This window comes from Simochromis diagramma, unplaced genomic scaffold (assembly GCF_900408965.1).
Source record: "Simochromis diagramma unplaced genomic scaffold, fSimDia1.1 OVJJ01000320.1, whole genome shotgun sequence".
Classification (NCBI taxonomy): Eukaryota; Metazoa; Chordata; class Actinopteri; order Cichliformes; family Cichlidae; genus Simochromis; species Simochromis diagramma.
In genome coordinates, this window is record NW_024386773.1 from 2,395,285 (window position 1) to 2,414,585 (window position 19,301).

Consider the following 19,301-nt stretch of genomic DNA (forward strand, 5'->3'; position numbering starts at 1 on the left):
ATCATTAAAATGTGTTTTATTTAGGAAAGTGATGATGATGATTTGCAAACTGATCAGTGGATAAAAATCCACTGACTTTTAACCTACTTTATAGTTTTAAAGTATCTGTATTGGTATCGGCAATCACGGACCGTGTATTTACTTGGTATTGGACTGATACCAAAGTTTGCAATATCACACAGCATCACTAGATGAGTCACCTCATCATCAACTTAAAACAGCTTCTTGCATAGGGATGATCCACACATGCAGTATGTTTTCACCATAATTAAAAATGATCAAAAACACCTTTTTTTAAAATAAAAAATAAAAAAAATAAATAAATATTTGTTATGTATGAAAAACATTTATTTTCACACATTACATACAACAAATGATCTATTCAATAATTATAAGTTTTATATTTTGTTTGTCAATTTAGAAAACAACAACAAAAACACTCAGTTTGCCCTACAGATACATGCAAATGTATCATAGATTTCTTCGCACATGTACAAATTAACGAGAGCAACATCTGTAATGAGGCAGCTCTGCTGATGTCTTCATTAAGTTAACATCATAAACTGGAAGACAAAAACATATAAAGGCATCAATACGAATATGAATTGTTATCAATGTATTTCGAATCCAGATTTAAACCCACTTGAATATGAAAGACTATAAATGTTTGAGTTCACAGAACTTGGCACTTGCTCCAAAAACACACCAACCATTAAGTCGAAGTCCAGCATGGAGCGGCTGAGTGAATGTGGTCTGCACTCTGTGGAGGAGGGTCATGGTTTCAGAGATGCTGTAGAAAGACAGAATACCTGCACAGTGGTCCAGGTACACCCCTATTCTGGAGGACTGAGGGCCTGAGATGGGGGTTTGGATGTTGTTGTGCCAAAATGTATAACTGTTTTGGGAACATTTCAATGCCCAAGATCTTGCATTACCTCCAAATCCACATTCATTCCCCATCCCCGCTCTGTTGATATTCTTGTATGCAACTGCTACATGAACTCCTCCTCTCCATTCAACTTCCCAGTAACAACGTCCAGTCAGTCTATCGGTGCTCAGAACCTGCCAGTAATCAGTGAATCTGTCTGGATGATCAGAATAGGGCTGTTGATTATTCATTGCTGTCGTTTTTCTGTTCCTCTCTGATAATAGCAGCCATGTGTTCGCTGTGTTTGGATCCAGTGTGATTTCATGTGATAATTTTAAGAATCCAGCTCTCCTCTTTGGCTCTGCTTGTGGATCTGAGAGTAAAACATCCACTTCAGTGACTATCAGTGAGATGTCTGTGCATTTCTCTCTCAGAATGTGCTGCAGTCTATCTCTGACCTCTGACACAGCTGTTGTCACAACTTCAAAGTACCCCAGAGGACGGATATTGATGCTGGATGATTCTGTTGACTCAGTGAGTGCTGACAGTGAGAGATAATTTTGTAGAAATTGGTTGTGATCCTCTGTGTTTAAGAGCGCTTTCAGCTCAGTGTCTTTCCTCTTCAGCTCAGTGATCTCCACCTCCAGCTTCTCCTGAAGCTCTTTGACTCGACTCACTTCAGTTTCCTGCTGGGATCTGATCTGCTGCTTCACATCAGAGCAGCTTTTCTGGATGAGGCAGATCAGCTCAGTGAAGAGCTTCTCACTGTCCTCCACTGCTTTATCAGCAGACTGACTGATGGCCTCCACCTCGTGTTGAAGGAGTTTCACATCTTTTTCTCTGTCCTGGATTCTCTGCTGGATATTTTCTTGACTCACCTCGAGCTCCTTCTGCCTCTCAGTCCTTTCTGCTGCAGCTGAGATTGTGTTGTGGCCTTTATGTTCATCCATTGAGCAGAGATAACAGATACTCTGATGATCAGTACGGCAATAAATCTTCATCACCTCATCATGACGAGAGCAGATGTTGTCCTGGAGCTTCTTGGACGGCTCCACCAGCTTGTGTTTCTTGAATGTAAGCGAATCATAGTGTGGCTGGAGGTGTTTCTCACAGTAAGACGCCAGACAGATTAAACAAGACTTCATGGCTTTCAGTTTTACTCCAGTGCAGAAATCACAGGCCACATCTTCAGGTTCAGCATAACTGTGATCAGAAGGAGCAGCTTGGAGCCCAATCTTCTTCAGCTCAGCCACTAAATCTGCTAACATGGTGCTCTTCACCAGCGAAGGCCTTGGTGTGAAAGTCTGCCTACACTGGGGGCAGCTGTGGATTTGCTTTGTATCCTCCAAATCCCATTGAGTTTTAATACAGTTCATGCAGTAGCTGTGTCCACAGGGAATGGTCACCGGATCCGTCAGTAAATCCAAGCAGATTGAACAGCAGAATTTTTCCTTGTCCATTAGATTTTTGTGCTGTGCCATTTCACTCTCTCAGTGACTCTCGTTTAGTTTCGCTTTGTCTGAACAGAAACAAACTCTGTTCTCTGAAGGGAACAGATCTCTGCTCTCAACCACCTCCCACAGGAAATGAGGCTGAACTGCAAGTAAAGAGGAAGTGCCATAGAAATATCGCGATAGAGCTACAAAAAGCTGTTATGAGATGCAGACTATGCTTTGCATGCAAGCATGACATGCTGTGACATGTAGCAGCTTAGAAATCATTTAATATTTTTCCTCATGTTTTGGAAAATTAGTTATCAAACTTTACATTTTGAATCTAATCTTAGTTTAATTCAATTCCGTTTTATTTATACAGCACCAAATCACATCTTTTCCATCTCTGAAAGTGAAGCTTTAACATCTTTTTTATTTTTTTACCTTTACCTGGCAGAACAAGCCACGGTGGAGCCACCAAGTGCACTACTCGCACTGGTTCAAGAAAACAGAGGTGCACAGAGGTGGACTACATCTTACACAGAGGAAGCAATCTGGAAAGGATAGAAGACCTAAGGTGTTGTCAGGGGAGAATGTTAAGAAGAGGAAGTAAATGAAGCAGAAGCAAGGATTAAGTGGTGGAAGTTGAATAAGGAAGAATGTTGCACAAAGTTCAGCAAGGGGTTAAGACAGGCACTGCGTAGTAGAGAAGACATTTCACTAGGAAAAGTACAGCACTAGCTGTTTGGTGTATCCACTGAACAGAGTCAAGAGGACAAGGAGACTTGATGGTGAAATGAAGGAGGACAGGAAAGTATTTACTTTTAATTCTTATTCTTATTTTTATTTTCATGTCTATTTAAGCGTAATTTATGACAGTATGTTTGCACTGAAGCACCGCAGCAATTTCCTAATGTTGTAAACCTGCTCAACATTTGGCAATAAAACCCTTTCTGATTCTGATTGTGATTAAAGAAAGAGTTTAGCAAGGAAAATGTGGGCTAGTCAGGGAGATGAAGAAAATAGACAGTAGAATTGGGAGGCAAGCATACACAAAGGAAAAGGCTTACAGTGAGTTATATGTGAGGCTGGACACCGAGGACTGTGGGAAAGAGACAACAATCAATGAGCAGCACTGTGGTTTCACAAGAAAGAACATCACAGATGCTTTGTTTAAGAGTGTTTTTGAGAAGTTCTTTCTCTTTGTGGAAACTACATACGATAGGGTATCAAGAAAGGAGCTGTGGTACTGCATGAGAAAGTTGAAAGTGGGAGAGATGTGTGGCAGATGGGTCCAAGGTGCAGCAATGATGTGTCCAATGATGTGTCCAATGATGTGTCCATGTGTCCATTAAAAAAGCAAAACAGAGACAAAAGAGAGTTGAAGAATAGAGTTCAGGCATAGTGGAGTAGGTGAAGGTGAGAAGGAAACACTTTTGCAAAGGTCGACCTACTTTACTTTATCTATATCATGGCAGTGAACATTTAGTGCATGTTACTTTATTTTATTGTGAACTCCCTCTGGAAATTCCAACAGTGTTTATCAAAATAACACAAAGATACACAACCTCTCCACCATGACAACTTTATTATACAATAATGACAAAGTGAATCTGGAAAAATAAACATGTTTAGAAAGATTTATGTAATACATGTGAAAAATAACAATAGTCACAATGCTACAGAAACACCGTAACAGAAACATTCACCCAGAATTTTACTTCATACACCAAGTTTCAACATCACAGTCATGTTTCATAAATAACCACTAAATCACGTGTTTCTACTACAATGACAAACGACTCCAACAGTTCATTTGTGAAATAAATGAAATCAATTAGAAGAAATAACCTGAGATAAAAAGTGCAGTTAAATTTTTTTTTTTTTTACAATAATGAAAGTTATAAGGAAGCTGAGAGGGACCATCAGAGTCTTCTGTTGATCAAATAAAGTGCACGATTTTGAATTTTCTTAAAAAAAAAATCCTAAAGTTCTGATTAATTTCACCTCCTTGTGCCTTTAAATCATTTAAATAAAACACTCAGTGATGGAAAATCCTACATCATTTAAACTAAAGGCAACTCGTGTCTACATTAAGGCCACAGCTTGTAAATGGGGAACAAATCACAAATGAGGCCTGTTCACAGTTAAAGTCATTATAACTGATTGAATTTAACCACGTTTTACATGGTTTGGTTTGGTGGTCTTTTCTAAAATTTCCCATCAGCATTTTGAATGTCTTTTGTCCTCCACGTGCCAACCCTTATGAAAAATGGTGGCTTCACTGAACAGTGACGCCCTAAGTTTTTAAGTAAATGTAAAAGCCACCAGGGGGCGATACCTGTGGCTGCAAAAAGACTGATTGTCCTAAAAATCTATGCAAAAACATCCCTCTGCCCTGACCCCACTAAACACTTTCATGATGTCTGGTTTCGGGTCATACTCAATAAAACAGTCATTAATTTACTTAATTATGGTCATTTTAAGAGCCAGGCTGTCATTGTGATTGACAAGATATTATCCAATGAGCTGATTGTTTCAAAACAACAATTTGGTGATGGTGAAAAAAAAACAAAAAACAAACAAATCTTGAGGCTTCACAGCAATATTTCATTAAGCAGTGGGTGATGTCCATCTATGCTGTGTCTATCAGAGCTATAACAGTAGATATACAATTCTTTTATATCTTTGGTCTCATTCGTCCATATTTACAATCACTATTTGGAGTGCGCAGCTGGGTTCACATGACTGGCTGCATCAGAGGGACTGCTAAACAACTTTCATTGTGATGATGATGGTGCCAGCTAGCTAAGAAAGAGCAGCACTGAGGGTTTTTTTGCAGGTAAAAACAACATAACACATGTTAGGGCGTTATTTGGCACGTGTAGTGAATTTAACGATCAAAGGCACAACTTCTGGCAGCTGTTCATAAAATGTGGTTTAAACATTTCAAACGTCATTTGTGGTAAGGATAAAACTCATCGTGGTCCATTTGAGACAATGCTAACCTTCGATAACTTACGTACTACGTTAGTAAGTAAAGTAAGTCTGATAGATGAGAAAAATTAAAACACCGTTCTGGTGTGTCCTGTGGAGGCAGTTTTAAAGCAGCTTGTGTTGTCTCAGAAAGTTTGAACAAAAGTGATTAAAAAAATGAAAAGTTAATAAAAATTCATGAAAAATTAGCCCCGTTTAGACTTTTATCTCCTGTTTTTGAGTCTCTTCTAGAACTCTGAGTGACAGCATTTCCCGTCAAATGTCCTTGTGATGAGGCAGATTTAACAGTTGCAAAGTCGCTGCTTCTGAATTCACCTCTCACCTCAGTTCATAGAAGACAGAAGACTCAACAAACAAAGTAAAGCAGAACTCCTCGTCCCCCTGATGTCTGCTACCGTTTCAGGATCTCATTAGAGAGCCAGTCCAGACCTTCAACCAGACCGGTGCCGCTGACGGCGCAGGACGGCTGGACCGACCACTGCACAGACACAGAAGGATGAAAATATTAACAAGACACAGCACACAGCCGAAACCGTTTATGACTGCAGCTAACAAACCAAGTCACTTTAATCACACTGCTAACCACATGTGGAAGACAGAAAACTCTGGAGCCAAACTTCTCCCATGCTCAGCAGAAGCTGGGGACACCTACCGGCTGTGACACTCCTTTTAAACTCAGGGCCTCGATGATGTCACTGACCGACATGGCTCTGGGTAAATCCTGCTTGTTAGCAAAGACCAGCACGGCCACGCCCTTCAGCTCATCCTCCTGCAACTGCAACAGGACAGTAAAACTAACTTTAACACGAGTCTGATGATGGTCTATTTCAAACTCAGACCTCTGACTGGTACTGTGTGGATTAAAAGCTGAATGAAGCAGTGTCGAAGTACCAAAGTCGTTAAAAGTTAACTAAAACGAAACTAAACTACAAGTAAAAATAAAAACATTCTAGTTAACTAAAGTAAAAGCTAAATTAATGAAAACTGATGAAAAACAAAACTATGGATAAGTTTAAATCTTTTTACCAGTGTGTGCAGCTCCTCAGATGCCTCTTTGATCCTCTCCGGGTCGTTGCTGTCGACCACAAATATCAAACCCTGAAGACAAACAGACAATATTTAAAAGCTCCTCACTGCAGCTGCTTCATAAAACACAAACACAGACTCCTGGGTTAAACGCCTGTGTTTACAGCAGCAGTCTCACCTGTGTGTTAACGTAGTAATGTCTCCACAGCGGCCTGATGATCGTCTGACCACCAACATCCCAAACTGTGAAGCTGATGTTCTTATACTCCACAGTCTCCACATTAAACCCTGCACACGCACACACACACGGAACCATGTTTATTATTATTTAACTCTTTTATATTTCTCTCTCATAACAGAAAGATGGAGGTTAAAAATGCTGACCAATAGTTGGGAGGGTGGCGACGACCTCGCCCAGCTTCAGTTTGTACAGCAGGGTGGTTTTACCTGCAGCATCCAGACCCACTGCAGAAACACAAACACACACACATGTTACTGTTGAAAACACAACACATATTCAGCTGTCAAATATGAGTTTAGGGGCAAAGGATGCAGACATGTTACTTAAGTGAAGGCAATACATAAAATATCCACTTAGAACAACTAAACAAAGTTGATAAAAACCACATACGATCTTAATATTGCTCAGTTTTTTGTTTTTAGCTTGCTTTTTTGTTATTAATGTTTTTTTTTATATTTAATTAATGGATTGATTTTTCTTTCTTTGTTCAGGCCACACAAATAGTAATTAGTAATAATAACACTTAGAATATGTAAAGAAAATGTCTTCACACTGCAGAGGAAGTTCTCACATATTTTACATACTATAGGTGAATTATAAATATAAAGATCATTACTGTTAATGTTATTTTCACTTTGTAAATAAGAAGTAAGCAAAAACTGAGGCGAAAAATGGCAAAAACTGCAGAGACAATAAGTAATAATCCTGAAAGCTTTGATAATTAAACTACACGAGACTCATGTCAGTTTAAATTACATCACAATGTGTCAGAAAGAATAAAATTGCATGTTGTTGTCATAACAAGTATTAACTCACCCATCAAAATCCTGACGGGATGCTTGGAGAAGAGTCTAGAGAAAATGTGTGAGATGATGACGCCCATGATTCAGGTAAGCCTCAGGTAGAAAGTGTCTCTCAGGTAGAAAGTGTCTCTCAGGTAGAAAGTGTCTCTCAGGTAGAAAGTGTCTCTCAGGTAGAAAGCCTCTCCGCTCGCTGTGCCTCTTTGTGTCTTTGCATGTGTGTGTCGGTGTTTTATAGCGCTGCATCGTGTTGTTTTGCTCTGTGTATGTGTTATCCATGGTGTCATCAAGACTGCTGTCAAATCTGGACACGGTGGAACTAGCAACAACACCGGAAAACACTGGAAAACTCAACTTCCGCTAATCCAGCTTTCAAATTAAGAGCGCTTTCGAGCCGTTGGAATTATTGGAAAACAGAATCAGAGATATCAGAAGTTAGAACAATAAACTCAGGAACAAGATTACTGTTACACAGCACTGCATCATTTTTACTTAAATTATGTCATGGAAATGCAACAAAACCTGATTGAACAATTTAAAGATTGTTTTATTCATATGCAAAACAAATTTAATTGTTCTGCGCATTAAATTGCAAAACATTTCTTTAACAAAATGGGAACAGAGGAACAAAAACACTGTAATACATCTTCCATTTTTACCTTGTTTGCTAAAGTTAAAACTCTAAAGTTTTGTAAAGGCAACTATATGTGAAATGGAAAATTGTGCTCTTGATCCTCAGTTACCACTTTTTGATATGCAAGTGTTTATTTTCTTAATGTGAGTAGATTGTATGTGTTAGTTATGATCTCCAGTCAGGTTTCAAAAGTCATTTTATTGCTTAGTTGGTTCCAAATAATAAAAACGATAAGAAGAAGAAGAAGAAAACGAAACAATTCCAACGGCTCGAAAGCTCTCTTAGTTTGAAAGCTGGATTAGCGGAAGTTGATTTTTCCAGTGTTTTCCGGTGGTGTTACTAGTTCCACCGTGTCCAGATTTGACAGCAGTCTTGATGACACCATGGATAACACATACACAGACCAAAACAACACGCTGGAGCGCTACAAAACACCGACACACACATGCAAAGACACAAAGAGGCACAGCGAGTGGAGAGGCTTTCTACCTGAGAGACACTTTCTATCTGAGGTTTACCTGAACCATGGGCGTCATCATCTCACACATTTTCTCCAGACTCTTCTCCAAGCATCCCGTCAGGATTTTGATGGGTGAGTTAATGTTAGCTTAATTATCAGAGCTTCCAGTATGCCGAGTTCTTACTGATATCGCTGTAGTTGTAGTCCCGTACAAGCAAAGTCTGCAGTTTTGTTAAGTTTTCTCCTCACTTTTTGGTTGTTTTCTACTTACAAAGAGCAAATAAGTTTAAAAGTTATGGTTCTTATCTTTATCACCTACAGTATTTATCTATAACATCTGTAATTATCTGTATAGTGCATCTGTTTGAGGGGTTTCTTTGTGGTGACTGATTCAAACGATTTTCACTCAAAGGAGACTATAAAGTCATTTTTATCTTATCTCAGTTTAGGATAAGCTTTATTAGATAGTTAAGGTTGACCTTGAATATATTTGACTTTTAATTATTAATTAATCGTTTCAGACTTATATTTTTCTTTACTTATTAAAAAAATATTACTATGACAATCAAGCGCAAGCAAACAAAAACAACAACATGTCATTAACAACGTAAAGAAACTTTTTCTTAAACTGAGCAACTTCAGAAGAAAGCTGTTGTGCAGTTTTTGCAAACTTGAGCCTCAGCTTTGATTCATTCAAATTTCTTCTAATGAAAAAATCTTTCTGGGACTCTATGATGCCCACAGTTTGCATTGCAAATGAATATTTTTACATAGCCTGCCCTTATTTGCTGTTGCCATATTACATAATACACTGAATACATTGGAATGTGAAGAATAATAAGTACTACAGTATGTGTGGCTAGGTATAAGTATTACGTACTTTTATTTGTATTACAGGTACTTAACTGATGATGGTTTACATACAGAACCTGTGTTCATCTTATAAAATGTGACTTGTGATGTTAAGTGATGGTAATCAGCTGCAAGCTATATAACTAAAATACTACTTTACGTTAATGCATCAGCAGCCATAGAATATAATTGATATTACTGATGTGTAGCATAACAATACACAAGGGAATGTTCTTGTTTTTGTTCTTAGACTCTGCTGGAGCAGCTTTGCATGATTGACAGTTCCAAATAATCCTTATTTGTTTAATACTGGGCCTTAGTGCAGCCAGGTTCATCCTCTGTCTGAGGCAAGATGTTGTAGTTCCTCCCTTTCTTCTTCCTTATTGGCTGCCCCTCAGAAACTAGGGGTTCTCAAATGAAAGTTGTTCTAAGTGGATATTTTATGTATTGCCTTCACTTAAGTAACATGTCTGCATCCTTTGCCCCCAAACTCATATTTGACAGCTGAATATGTGTTGTATTTTCAACAGTAACACTTGTGTGTGTCTGTGTGTGTTTGTGTTTCTGCAGTGGGTCTGGATGCTGCAGGTAAAACCACCCTGCTGTACAAACTGAAGCTGGGCGAGGTCGTGACCACGATCCCAACTATTGGTCAGCATTTTTAACCTCCATCTTGTTATGAGAGAGAAATATAAAAGAGTTAAATAATAATAAACATGGTTCTGTGTGTGTGTGTGTGTGTGCAGGGTTTAATGTGGAGACTGTGGAGTATAAGAACATCAGCTTCACAGTTTTGGGATGTTGGTGGGCAGACGATCATCAGGCCGCTGTGGAGACATTACTACGTTAACACACAGGTGAGACTGCTGCTGTAAACACAGGCGTTTAACCCAGGAGTCTGTGTTTGTGTTTTATGAAGCAGCTGCAGTGAGGAGCTTTTAAATATTGTCTGTTTGTCTTCAGGGTTTGATATTTGTGGTCGACAGCAACGACCCGGAGAGGATCAAAGAGGCATCTGAGGAGCTGCACACACTGGTAAAAAGATTTAAACTTATCCATAGTTTTGTTTTTCATCAGTTTTCATTAATTTAGCTTTTACTTTAGTTAACTAGAATGTTTTTATTTTTACTTGTAGTTTAGTTTCGTTTTAGTTAACTTTTAACGACTTTGGTACTTCGACACTGCTTCATTCAGCTTTTAATCCACACAGTACCAGTCAGAGGTCTGAGTTTGAAATAGACCATCATCAGACTCGTGTTAAAGTTAGTTTTACTGTCCTGTTGCAGTTGCAGGAGGATGAGCTGAAGGGCGTGGCCGTGCTGGTCTTTGCTAACAAGCAGGATTTACCCAGAGCCATGTCGGTCAGTGACATCATCGAGGCCCTGAGTTTAAAAGGAGTGTCACAGCCGGTAGGTGTCCCCAGCTTCTGCTGAGCATGGGAGAAGTTTGGCTCCAGAGTTTTCTGTCTTCCACATGTGGTTAGCAGTGTGATTAAAGTGACTTGATTTGCATAAACTGTGCAGGGGGCAACACACAGATTTGCTGATTAGTGCTGAGAAACAGATTAATAACATACAAGAAGAACAAGACAGGTATTATCTGTGTTGGCACACCTGTCAGTCAAAGCAGCCATGCCCCAAACTGAACCCACATGCAGTTATTATGAAAGGGTAATTAGCTAAAACGATTCATTACAAGTTGAAGACGTTGATGAATGCTGTTTGTAGCCCTATTGTTTCTGTGTCTTGTTAATATTTTCATTCTTCTGTGTCTGTGCAGTGGTCGATCCAGCCGTCCTGCGCCGTCAGCGGCACCGGTCTGGTTGAAGGTCTGGACTGGCTCTCTAATGAGATCCTGAAACAGTAGCAGATGTTGGGGTGACGAGGATTTCTGCTTTACTTTCTATGAGCGAGCAGTGAATCCAGAAGGAGCGTGTAGGATCCTTTGCAACTGTTAAATCTGCCTCATCACAAAGATATTTGACAGCAAATGTAGCGCTTCATACAGCTGTCATGTGAACCCAGCTGTGCACTTGTAAATATGGACGAATGAGATTTGAGACACGATTGTGGTTAAATCCTCAGCAGGAGGGACCAAAGATGGAGTATTTTATATCTGCTGTTATATCTCTGATAGAGACACCATAAGATGGACGTCATGCGTTGGTTAATGAACTACTGCTGTGAAGCCTCGAGTTCAGTTCAGTTTTTTTTTCTTTTTTTCACCATCACCAATGAGCTGATTGTTTTGAAACAATCAGCTCATTGGATAATGTCTTGTCAATCACAAGGATAGCCAGGCTCTTAAAATGACCATAATGAACTAAATGGACTGACGGTTTTATTCAATATGACCTGAGTGTTTAGTGGGGTCAGGGCAGAGGGATGTTTTTGCATAGAATCTGTAGGACAAGCAGTCTTTTTGCAGCCACAGGTATCGCCCCCTGGTGGCCATTACAATGCACTTACAAACTGTGAGGACTTCACTGTTCAGACCCAAAAACTATATTTGTCTTTCATATTGCCCATGTTCCTACAGCAGACATTTAGTGTTTTGAGTCAGCTGAAATGTCTCCATTTTTTTTTTTTAATGGGTTGGCATGAGGAGGAGAAAAGACATTCAGAATACTAATAGGAAATTTTAGAAAAGACTACCAAACCAAACCATGTAAAAAGTGGTTAAATTCAATCAGTTATAATGACTTTAACTGTGAACAGACCTCATTTGTGATTTGTTCCTTCCCGCTCTTCACTGTCAGTCCAAAGAAATCCACTCTAAAGCTGCAGGGTAGCGCTGACGTATTCACACTATCATATCAGGATCACAACAGCGTGGGCCTGGAACCCATTGTGTATTCATGGCCGGACATTAAACAGGACATCTGGACCAGTGTCTGCCTCACTGTGGACACCAGTAAAGGTGTGGTCCAGCTGTTCAATGGTGTGTACATGAGCGTCAGGAAGGTGCTGCCCACTCAGGTGAGAATTATTAGAATTAGTGTGTAGACACCCACATACACCCACATGTTTAGTTTAAATACGTAGCATAGAAAAGGAAGCACTTTTATTTATTAACATCTTTCAGACTTGAGGCGAGTGGAAAAGTTACTGCATCCATAACAGTGAGGAAGCTGTAACCTTTCTAAAAGTTTAAAAGCCTTTTTTTTTTCACTCAGAATGCAAACTATGGAAATATGGGTAACAAAATATACAGATCAATCATATTTCAGGTCTACAGCAGTTAGCATTTCCTCCTAAAAAAAAAACACAAGCAAACACCCCTGTTAGCCAATAAAACCTTCACTGTGTGTGCGTTTGTGTGTGTGTGTTCAGTATGTGTGGGCAGGTGAGCCAGCAGCCTGACTTCCCGGGTTTTGATGGTCAGCTGACAGACGTCCACGTGTGGGATTATCCTCTGAACTATAAAGAAGTTTTCTACTACATCACTAAAGGCTACTACGGGTAAGATCCTGTGTGTGTGTGTGTGTTCCAGTTTTACATGTACAGCTAACTTAAACCTCACTGCAGCACAGACCATCATCACTGCATTAAGACTGATTTTAAGTGTGTTTTATTCCCAATACTTAAAAAAAAAATTGTCTAATACATGAAGAAATAAACTCATCATAATGTTACACAATGGGTGTGAGAAGTCTGCTTCATTTGTTAATGAGAACAATAGTTATCTTTCTGTCATCTCTTTGCATGACATCTCATGTTAAAATATGTAGCACAAAGTAGAAATGTTCAACCATCAGCTGATGGTCATCACGGAAAAAGTTTATCTGGGCATGGAGCGCCCTCTTTTGGAATCAAGTTAAATAACAGTGCATACCTGAAGTCATCTATGTGAGCGCGGTGCCTGGTTGGTACCTGGTTCAGTGGCTGCAGCTCAGGAGGTAGAGGAGGTCATCGAAGGGAAGGTAGTTTGATCCCTGGCTGCTCCAGTCTGTGTGCCAAATATCTTTGGGCAAGACACTAACTCCACTTTACTCTGTGATACATCCAGTGAATGTGTATGAATGTTGAACAGAAAGCACTTATGTAGAGAAAGTGCTACTTTTAGTGCTCAGAGTAGAAATGTGCTGTATAAGAATCAGACAATTTATCTTTTACTGTTTTTTGAGTGAATTGTTTCTTTAGGACCACCATATTTTGCCCAAATGTGTCCTTTGCAATTATAATTGTGTGCTGATGAGTTTGCATTACACTGCCACCAAAAGCTGTCCCTATATCTAACATCCATAATCTATTTTTAAACAAAATTATTTTTATTTATAATCGGCCTTGTGTTTTTAGGTCTTACAACGGCTCTGTCGTCTCCTGGTCCTACATCAGCTATTCTAACAGAGGAAGGGCAGTCATGGAGGACTCCTATGACATGCAGGCAAAACAGCCAATCGGGGAAGCTGAGCAAGAGCGTGGCCTGAAGGAAGAGAAGCTGAGATTTTTCAGCGTGGAGGAGGAAAAAAGACAACAGTTGTTTTAATGATGACAGGGTAGGGACGGAGTAGGGTAATTAGTAGAAAATAATCCAGTCATAAAAGACTTGACAGTGATTAACTGTGTTTTGAAATTAAATGTTTGAATTGATTTCGGTGTGTGGTTTTGTTTATGAAGCAAGATGGGAAACTAATTTTACACTCACTTTGGACACGTCCATGCTCCCTCAGGCTGTGCATGACTTTGTGTTGTGCACGTAGCGGAAAACTGCCACATCTTATCCAAACAGCAACCTTGATTGATAAAAAATGAAGGTAAAGTGCCAAAAAGTGCTTCTTTTCCACCCTTCCACACTCAGCTTTATCACCAGTGTGAATTTACACTGATTAGCCAAGGTGCACTTCAGATGTCTCTGCATGTGGCTGTGAATGCACCAGAAATAAGATTAAGTAAAAATTTGAGACACAGATTTGGACAGAAAATTAAAATCTGAAGCTAATTATTCATTTTTATGTGTTGTGGTTGTTTTTGTGTGTTTATTATGGAAAACAACAATACAGAGGTGGTGGAGAGAGAGTAATGAATGATATCTGTTAAGGTGCTATATTGTGCTTTAAAGGAGCAGTTCGGTGTTTTGTGAAATGGCCTTGCTTGATTCTGGAGGTGTCAGATTTGTTGAAGATCTAAGTGCAGCACACATTCATGCTTAATCCACAACTAAGAATCAAACAGGGACTAGAGAGGGAATCAAAACAGTGGAAATAAGAAAAAGTGACAATACTTTTTAAAGTAGCACAGAGTGTCACTTCAGCTCAAGTTCTATTTTATTTCTCTTCATGATTTTATTCTCAGTTTCCTTTGAGAATTTGTAATCATATTTATGCCCCTGAGTTTGTTTTTCCTGCACTCCTGTGATTTCTGAGTCAAGTCTGTATTTCTGTACTTCCCTGTGTTCAGTTACTTCCTGATCTTTTATGCTTTACATTTATTTTTATTTTTTCACAGTTTGTCTTGGTTCAGTTTTGCCTCGTCCCTCATGATTGTGTGTCCACCTGCTCAGTGTTTCTGTCACGGTCCTGGGTCGGTGACCCTGTGTTATTTTGTTAAGGATTTCTTTGCTGTAAATGACTTCTTGTGTTCTGATTTGATGTTTGATTTTCCTCATTGTTATCACAATTAGTGTCTGGGTTTCTTTCTCTGTATTTCTAGTGCTCTAGTTCTTTGTTCTGTGATTTCTAGTTTTTAGGTTTGGTTCATGTGTCCCTTTTGGTTCAGTGTCAGGTCTGGGTCTGTGTCTGTTGGCTGTTTCCTGTTTAGCTTTGAAAGTCTGTTTCATGTCAGCGTTTCTAGTTTCGCTTCCCCTGTCTCGTGAGGTCAATTCCTCATTCCCTCTTGTTCCTGTGTATTTACAGTGTGTGTCCTCCAGTGCTCGTCATCGTACTTCTACCACTCCTTTGTGCTGTGTGTATTTCTCCGTGCTCTCCGTGTCCCCAGTTATTTCCAAGTTTAATAGCTTCCTAGTTTCCTGTTGTTTCTTTTTTTCCCTCAGGCCTTAGTTTCTAGTTTCCAGTTTTTGGTTATATGTTCTTTCTCATCGTGTTTGGATGTTCAGCGGCAATAAAAGCTGCCTCTCGAAGTTTAACTCTTTTGTGATCTGAGTCCTGCATTTGAGTCCTAAACCTGCCTGCCACACAGCAGAACCGTGACAGTTTCCCTACTTTATGTTAGGTGACTGACTATAACGGCTGGACTCAGTAGCAGAAACACACACAGGCTCGGCGGTTGCAGTAAATGCTGTTTTATTTACAGTGATAGGGGATATTTACAAGGGACGGGGCTATTTACAGTGATCGGGTAAACGTGCGAGGACCGAGAGGGAATGAAACAGAGCCGCTGCATGCAGGAGGATGGGTGGCGCACTGGAGTGACCTGAGGATGAGGGACAAAACAGATTTAGGGAACTGCGCCGCAAGCCAGGGGGTGAACATATGTAAACAGGGAGAGTTGGAGAGCTTACTTGATACACAGTAAATACAGACGCGGGCGGTGATCACAGGCAGAGGCGAGGTAAGGTAAGGACAGGCTAGTGCAGGGGGTCTGCAATGGATCTGCAAAACATTTTACAACTTGTGGAAGTGACAAAACTCCGACATCAGGCGTCCGTCCGCACAGCTCTTTGAATGCTCCCTCTGATGGGGAGAGAGAAGGAAGACAGGATGAAACACATGCTGTGGACGAGATCCAGAGATTAATAACAAGTGTGATTCAGCAGAGAAGTCTATTAACACATGTTGAGTGAGAAAGGTGACCGAAAAGGAAATACTCTCCAGCAGTGTACAGGATTCAGGGTCACCTTAACCAGCCCTGACTATATGCTTTAGCAAAAAGGAAAGTTTTAAGCCTAATCTTAAAAGTAGAGACAGTGTCTGTCTCCTGACTGGAAGCTGGTTCCACAGAAGAGGGGCCTGAAAACTGAAGGCTCTCCCTCCCATTCTACTTCCCCCTGAATTTTCTCCCGAACCCAAATTTTGTGGAGCTATAGTAAGTTTTTTTTATCCTGGAGTTCGCTCCATACTTCTTCCAGGAGTCAATTGTGGATGTTCTGTGACCATACACAAGTCACAGAGCTGCTGTATTTGTACTGACATTAGATTGACTTTATTTAGTCATTAGCACTCATCAGGCAATGCCTATGGGCAACTGACTTCACTCAGACCAAAGGGGGCTGAATAATTACGCACACCCCACTTTGCAGTTATTTATTTGTAAAAAAAATGTTTGGAATCATGTATGATTTTCGTTCCACTTCTCACGTGTACACCACTTTGTGTTGGTCTTTCACGGGGAATTTCAATAAAATTGATTCATGTTTGTGGCTGTAATGTGACAAAATGTGGAAAAGTTCAAGGGGGCCGAATACTTTTGCAAGCCACTGTAAATTCAGCTAACTGTTATCATTTCATGAGTAAAGCTGCTCAGATGATTGAATTGCGGTTTTAGTTGAACTTTGTTGCGATTTTTGTTTTTCGACTCAATAGCCCACATTTTGATTTCGTTTTGCAAGTTGCTGATTTCACACAGATCCACTGCTGAAACGTGCCTTTGGGTTTTTCATCATTTAACAAGAATAGGCTCAGGCAATCATTGTGTAATTAGACTTAGCGTATGTGACAGTACATGGCACAAAATGAGCAAGAAGCTTTCATGTATCTAAATCCAGATTTTAGTCCCAAATTTTGTTGAGCATAATGAAAATATATACTCTTTGGTATATATTAACCACTGGATGTAAAATAATATATACAAAAGAAAACATTCTGTATCACATTTAGTGTTACAGTTTAGAGCACCGCAATAGGATATCCACAATTTAGGATACAGACATTTGTTTTTTAGTTCAACATCGCAATCATTCTGCGATTAAGTAGTTTACAGAACCAGCAGTTAGCAGCAATAACTTCAGCTGCTTCAATTCATTGACATTTGCAAGCCTACCATTATACACAGCATTTCTGTCAGGTTGAGGTCTGGGCTTCCATGCTGTAGATTTGCTGCTGTACCCGGGGTCATTATCCTGTTGCATGGCCTGATTTAGGAGAAGCTTTAGCTGTCAGACAGATGGCCTGACATTTGACTCTAGAAAACTTTGGCATACAGACGAGTTTGTCGACTGCAAGGTGCCTATCTCTTGTGGCTGGAGAACAAGCTCAAATCACCACCCTCAAATCAGCATGCTTGACAGCTGGATTGAGGTGTTTATGCTGTGTTTGATTTTTGCTGAAGGTACTGCTGTGCATGATGGCCAAACCTTCGCTTTGGTCTCATCTGTTAAAAAGACGTTGCTGCAGAAGTCTTCTTCAAGGGCAAATTTGCAGCCGAGTTGTTGTGTTCTTTTAAGAGAAGAAGCTTTCTCCTGGCAGCCCCTCCAAACAAGCCATACTTCTTTGGTCTTTTTCTAATTATACTGTCATGAATGTTAACATTTAACATGCTGTCTGAGGCCTGTAGAGGCTCAGATGCAGCTCTTGGATATAGTGCAGTTTCTCTGAGCACTGAACAGTCTTTGGGGTGGATCTGAATGCTGCAGACTAGCAAACTTGCTGCCTCCACCGTGTTTTATAGACAGCTATAGACACTCACTGCTGTAGCGCTCTCCTGACCTCCTCTGCATATGATGATGATGATTTAGACTAAATTTGGAGTCATCAGTCCATCAAACCTTTTGCACCTGATTTGCAGTCCAGGTCATGAGTAACTTGGCATACCTCAGCTTCTTTCTCTTGCTTTGCATTCTTTAACACGATCCCTGCTAATGCTAACATGTTCCAGCAGTCTGTGTTTTCCCATCAAGCAATAGTGTTAAACTTTGAGTTTCTGTTCTTTCATTTGAGATATATACGTATTCAGTCGTTGGTTGACACACCATTTAGTCACTGATAGGCTGATACAATAACATTGATTTATGATTTCTTGTTAAGATTTGCTTATTAATAGAAAAATTAGGCACTATGGCAGTATAATAGTACCACTAATATTAATATATATATAGAGAGAGTCTGGATGGCATTACCTTGACAGCTATAAGAATCGATTATTCTTGACCAAGAACATTTTCTTTAACAAGCAAACTAAGAATGCCTTCTTTCCTCTGCCAAGTAAATCAGAGACATACTGAAGCTTCTAGGATGCACTATTGATTGGAATTACTTATTATAAGGCTGTTCTAAAAGCTCCCTGAAAAGCCTTCAGCTGATGAAAATCAAGAGATCATATATGTCCACAGTAGATATTCTTTTTAATGGCTGTAAAATCCACAGTTGGCAAACCCTTGATGATCAAGTCATATCATGATATCACTGCAAACCCACCAAATCAACGTAACAAACCAACGACCGAAATAGTTCTGTTAGAGATCTCTTGCTGTTAAAATGAAGTTCTTTCTTCCTCCCTGCCACCAAGTGTTTGCTCATACAGCCTCATTTGATTGTCAGGATCCTCTCACTAATGTCTTTAGCTTATAACAAAACGCACTTTGAGATGATCATTCCTGTGAAACAGCTCTACATAAATAAAACTCAACTGACCCGGACGTGTAACATTAATAAGGAGTGGTTCGCTTGCTCCAACTCCTTCTGCCTCATCTCAGCATCCTTGGCACTCTGCTGATCCTTCTGCAGTTTCCTGATGTAGTCTACAGAAGCCTTGAGAATGGTGCCTTTATTCCAGCGCATCTCTCTGTCATTGTTGCGATGTCAGTAAAGATAAGAAGGACAACAGAGGCAGAGGACAAGATCATGATTTATACGCCTAATGCGTGGCCCCCTGGCATTAAAATTCAAACAGTGTAACTTTATGTGAGCAGTGGAAAATGAAAGCGCCAGTACAACATACGGGTCTGATGACTCGGGTATCAAAGTGCCCAACTCCTTTATGCGGTCACTGATGTTGAACCAATGCCTCCACTCAACTGCTACCAACAAAGCAAAGGCACACAAGGTTACCGCAGCAATCAGCTGGTATTAAGCAGAAGTGCACAAACAACTAAATA

At 39.9% G+C, this 19,301-nt stretch overlaps 2 protein-coding genes and 1 pseudogene across 3 annotated transcripts; 1 reads left to right on the forward strand and 2 right to left on the reverse strand.

The window, feature by feature from the left end:
- Positions 1-10: 10 nt before the first annotated feature.
- LOC120716015 (tripartite motif-containing protein 16-like protein) lies at positions 11-2,491 on the reverse strand. The gene is made up of 2 exons (XM_040003375.1): positions 2,052-2,491; positions 11-1,817 (listed from the first exon to the last, which is right to left on the reverse strand). Exons 1-2 carry the CDS (start codon positions 2,347-2,349, stop codon positions 658-660), a joined length of 1,458 nt encoding a protein of 485 aa, XP_039859309.1. The 5' UTR covers positions 2,350-2,491; the 3' UTR covers positions 11-657.
- Positions 2,492-3,872: 1,381 nt separating this feature from the next.
- On the reverse strand, positions 3,873-7,637 carry LOC120715999 (ADP-ribosylation factor 4-like). Of its 2 annotated transcripts, XM_040003340.1 has the most exons (7): positions 7,556-7,637; positions 7,382-7,497; positions 6,709-6,789; positions 6,503-6,612; positions 6,325-6,396; positions 5,951-6,073; positions 3,873-5,776 (listed from the first exon to the last, which is right to left on the reverse strand). In XM_040003340.1, the coding sequence occupies exons 2-7, from the start codon at positions 7,446-7,448 to the stop codon at positions 5,690-5,692; spliced, it is 540 nt and encodes a 179-aa protein (XP_039859274.1). In that variant the 5' UTR covers positions 7,449-7,497; positions 7,556-7,637; the 3' UTR covers positions 3,873-5,689. The 2 variants fall into 2 exon arrangements, with proteins under 2 accessions (XP_039859274.1, XP_039859282.1); XM_040003348.1 differs by lacking the exon at positions 7,556-7,637 and having other exon boundaries at positions 7,382-7,555.
- Positions 7,638-8,147: 510 nt separating this feature from the next.
- Positions 8,148-12,594, forward strand: LOC120716009 (annotated as a pseudogene).
- Positions 12,595-19,301: the final 6,707 nt, after the last annotated feature.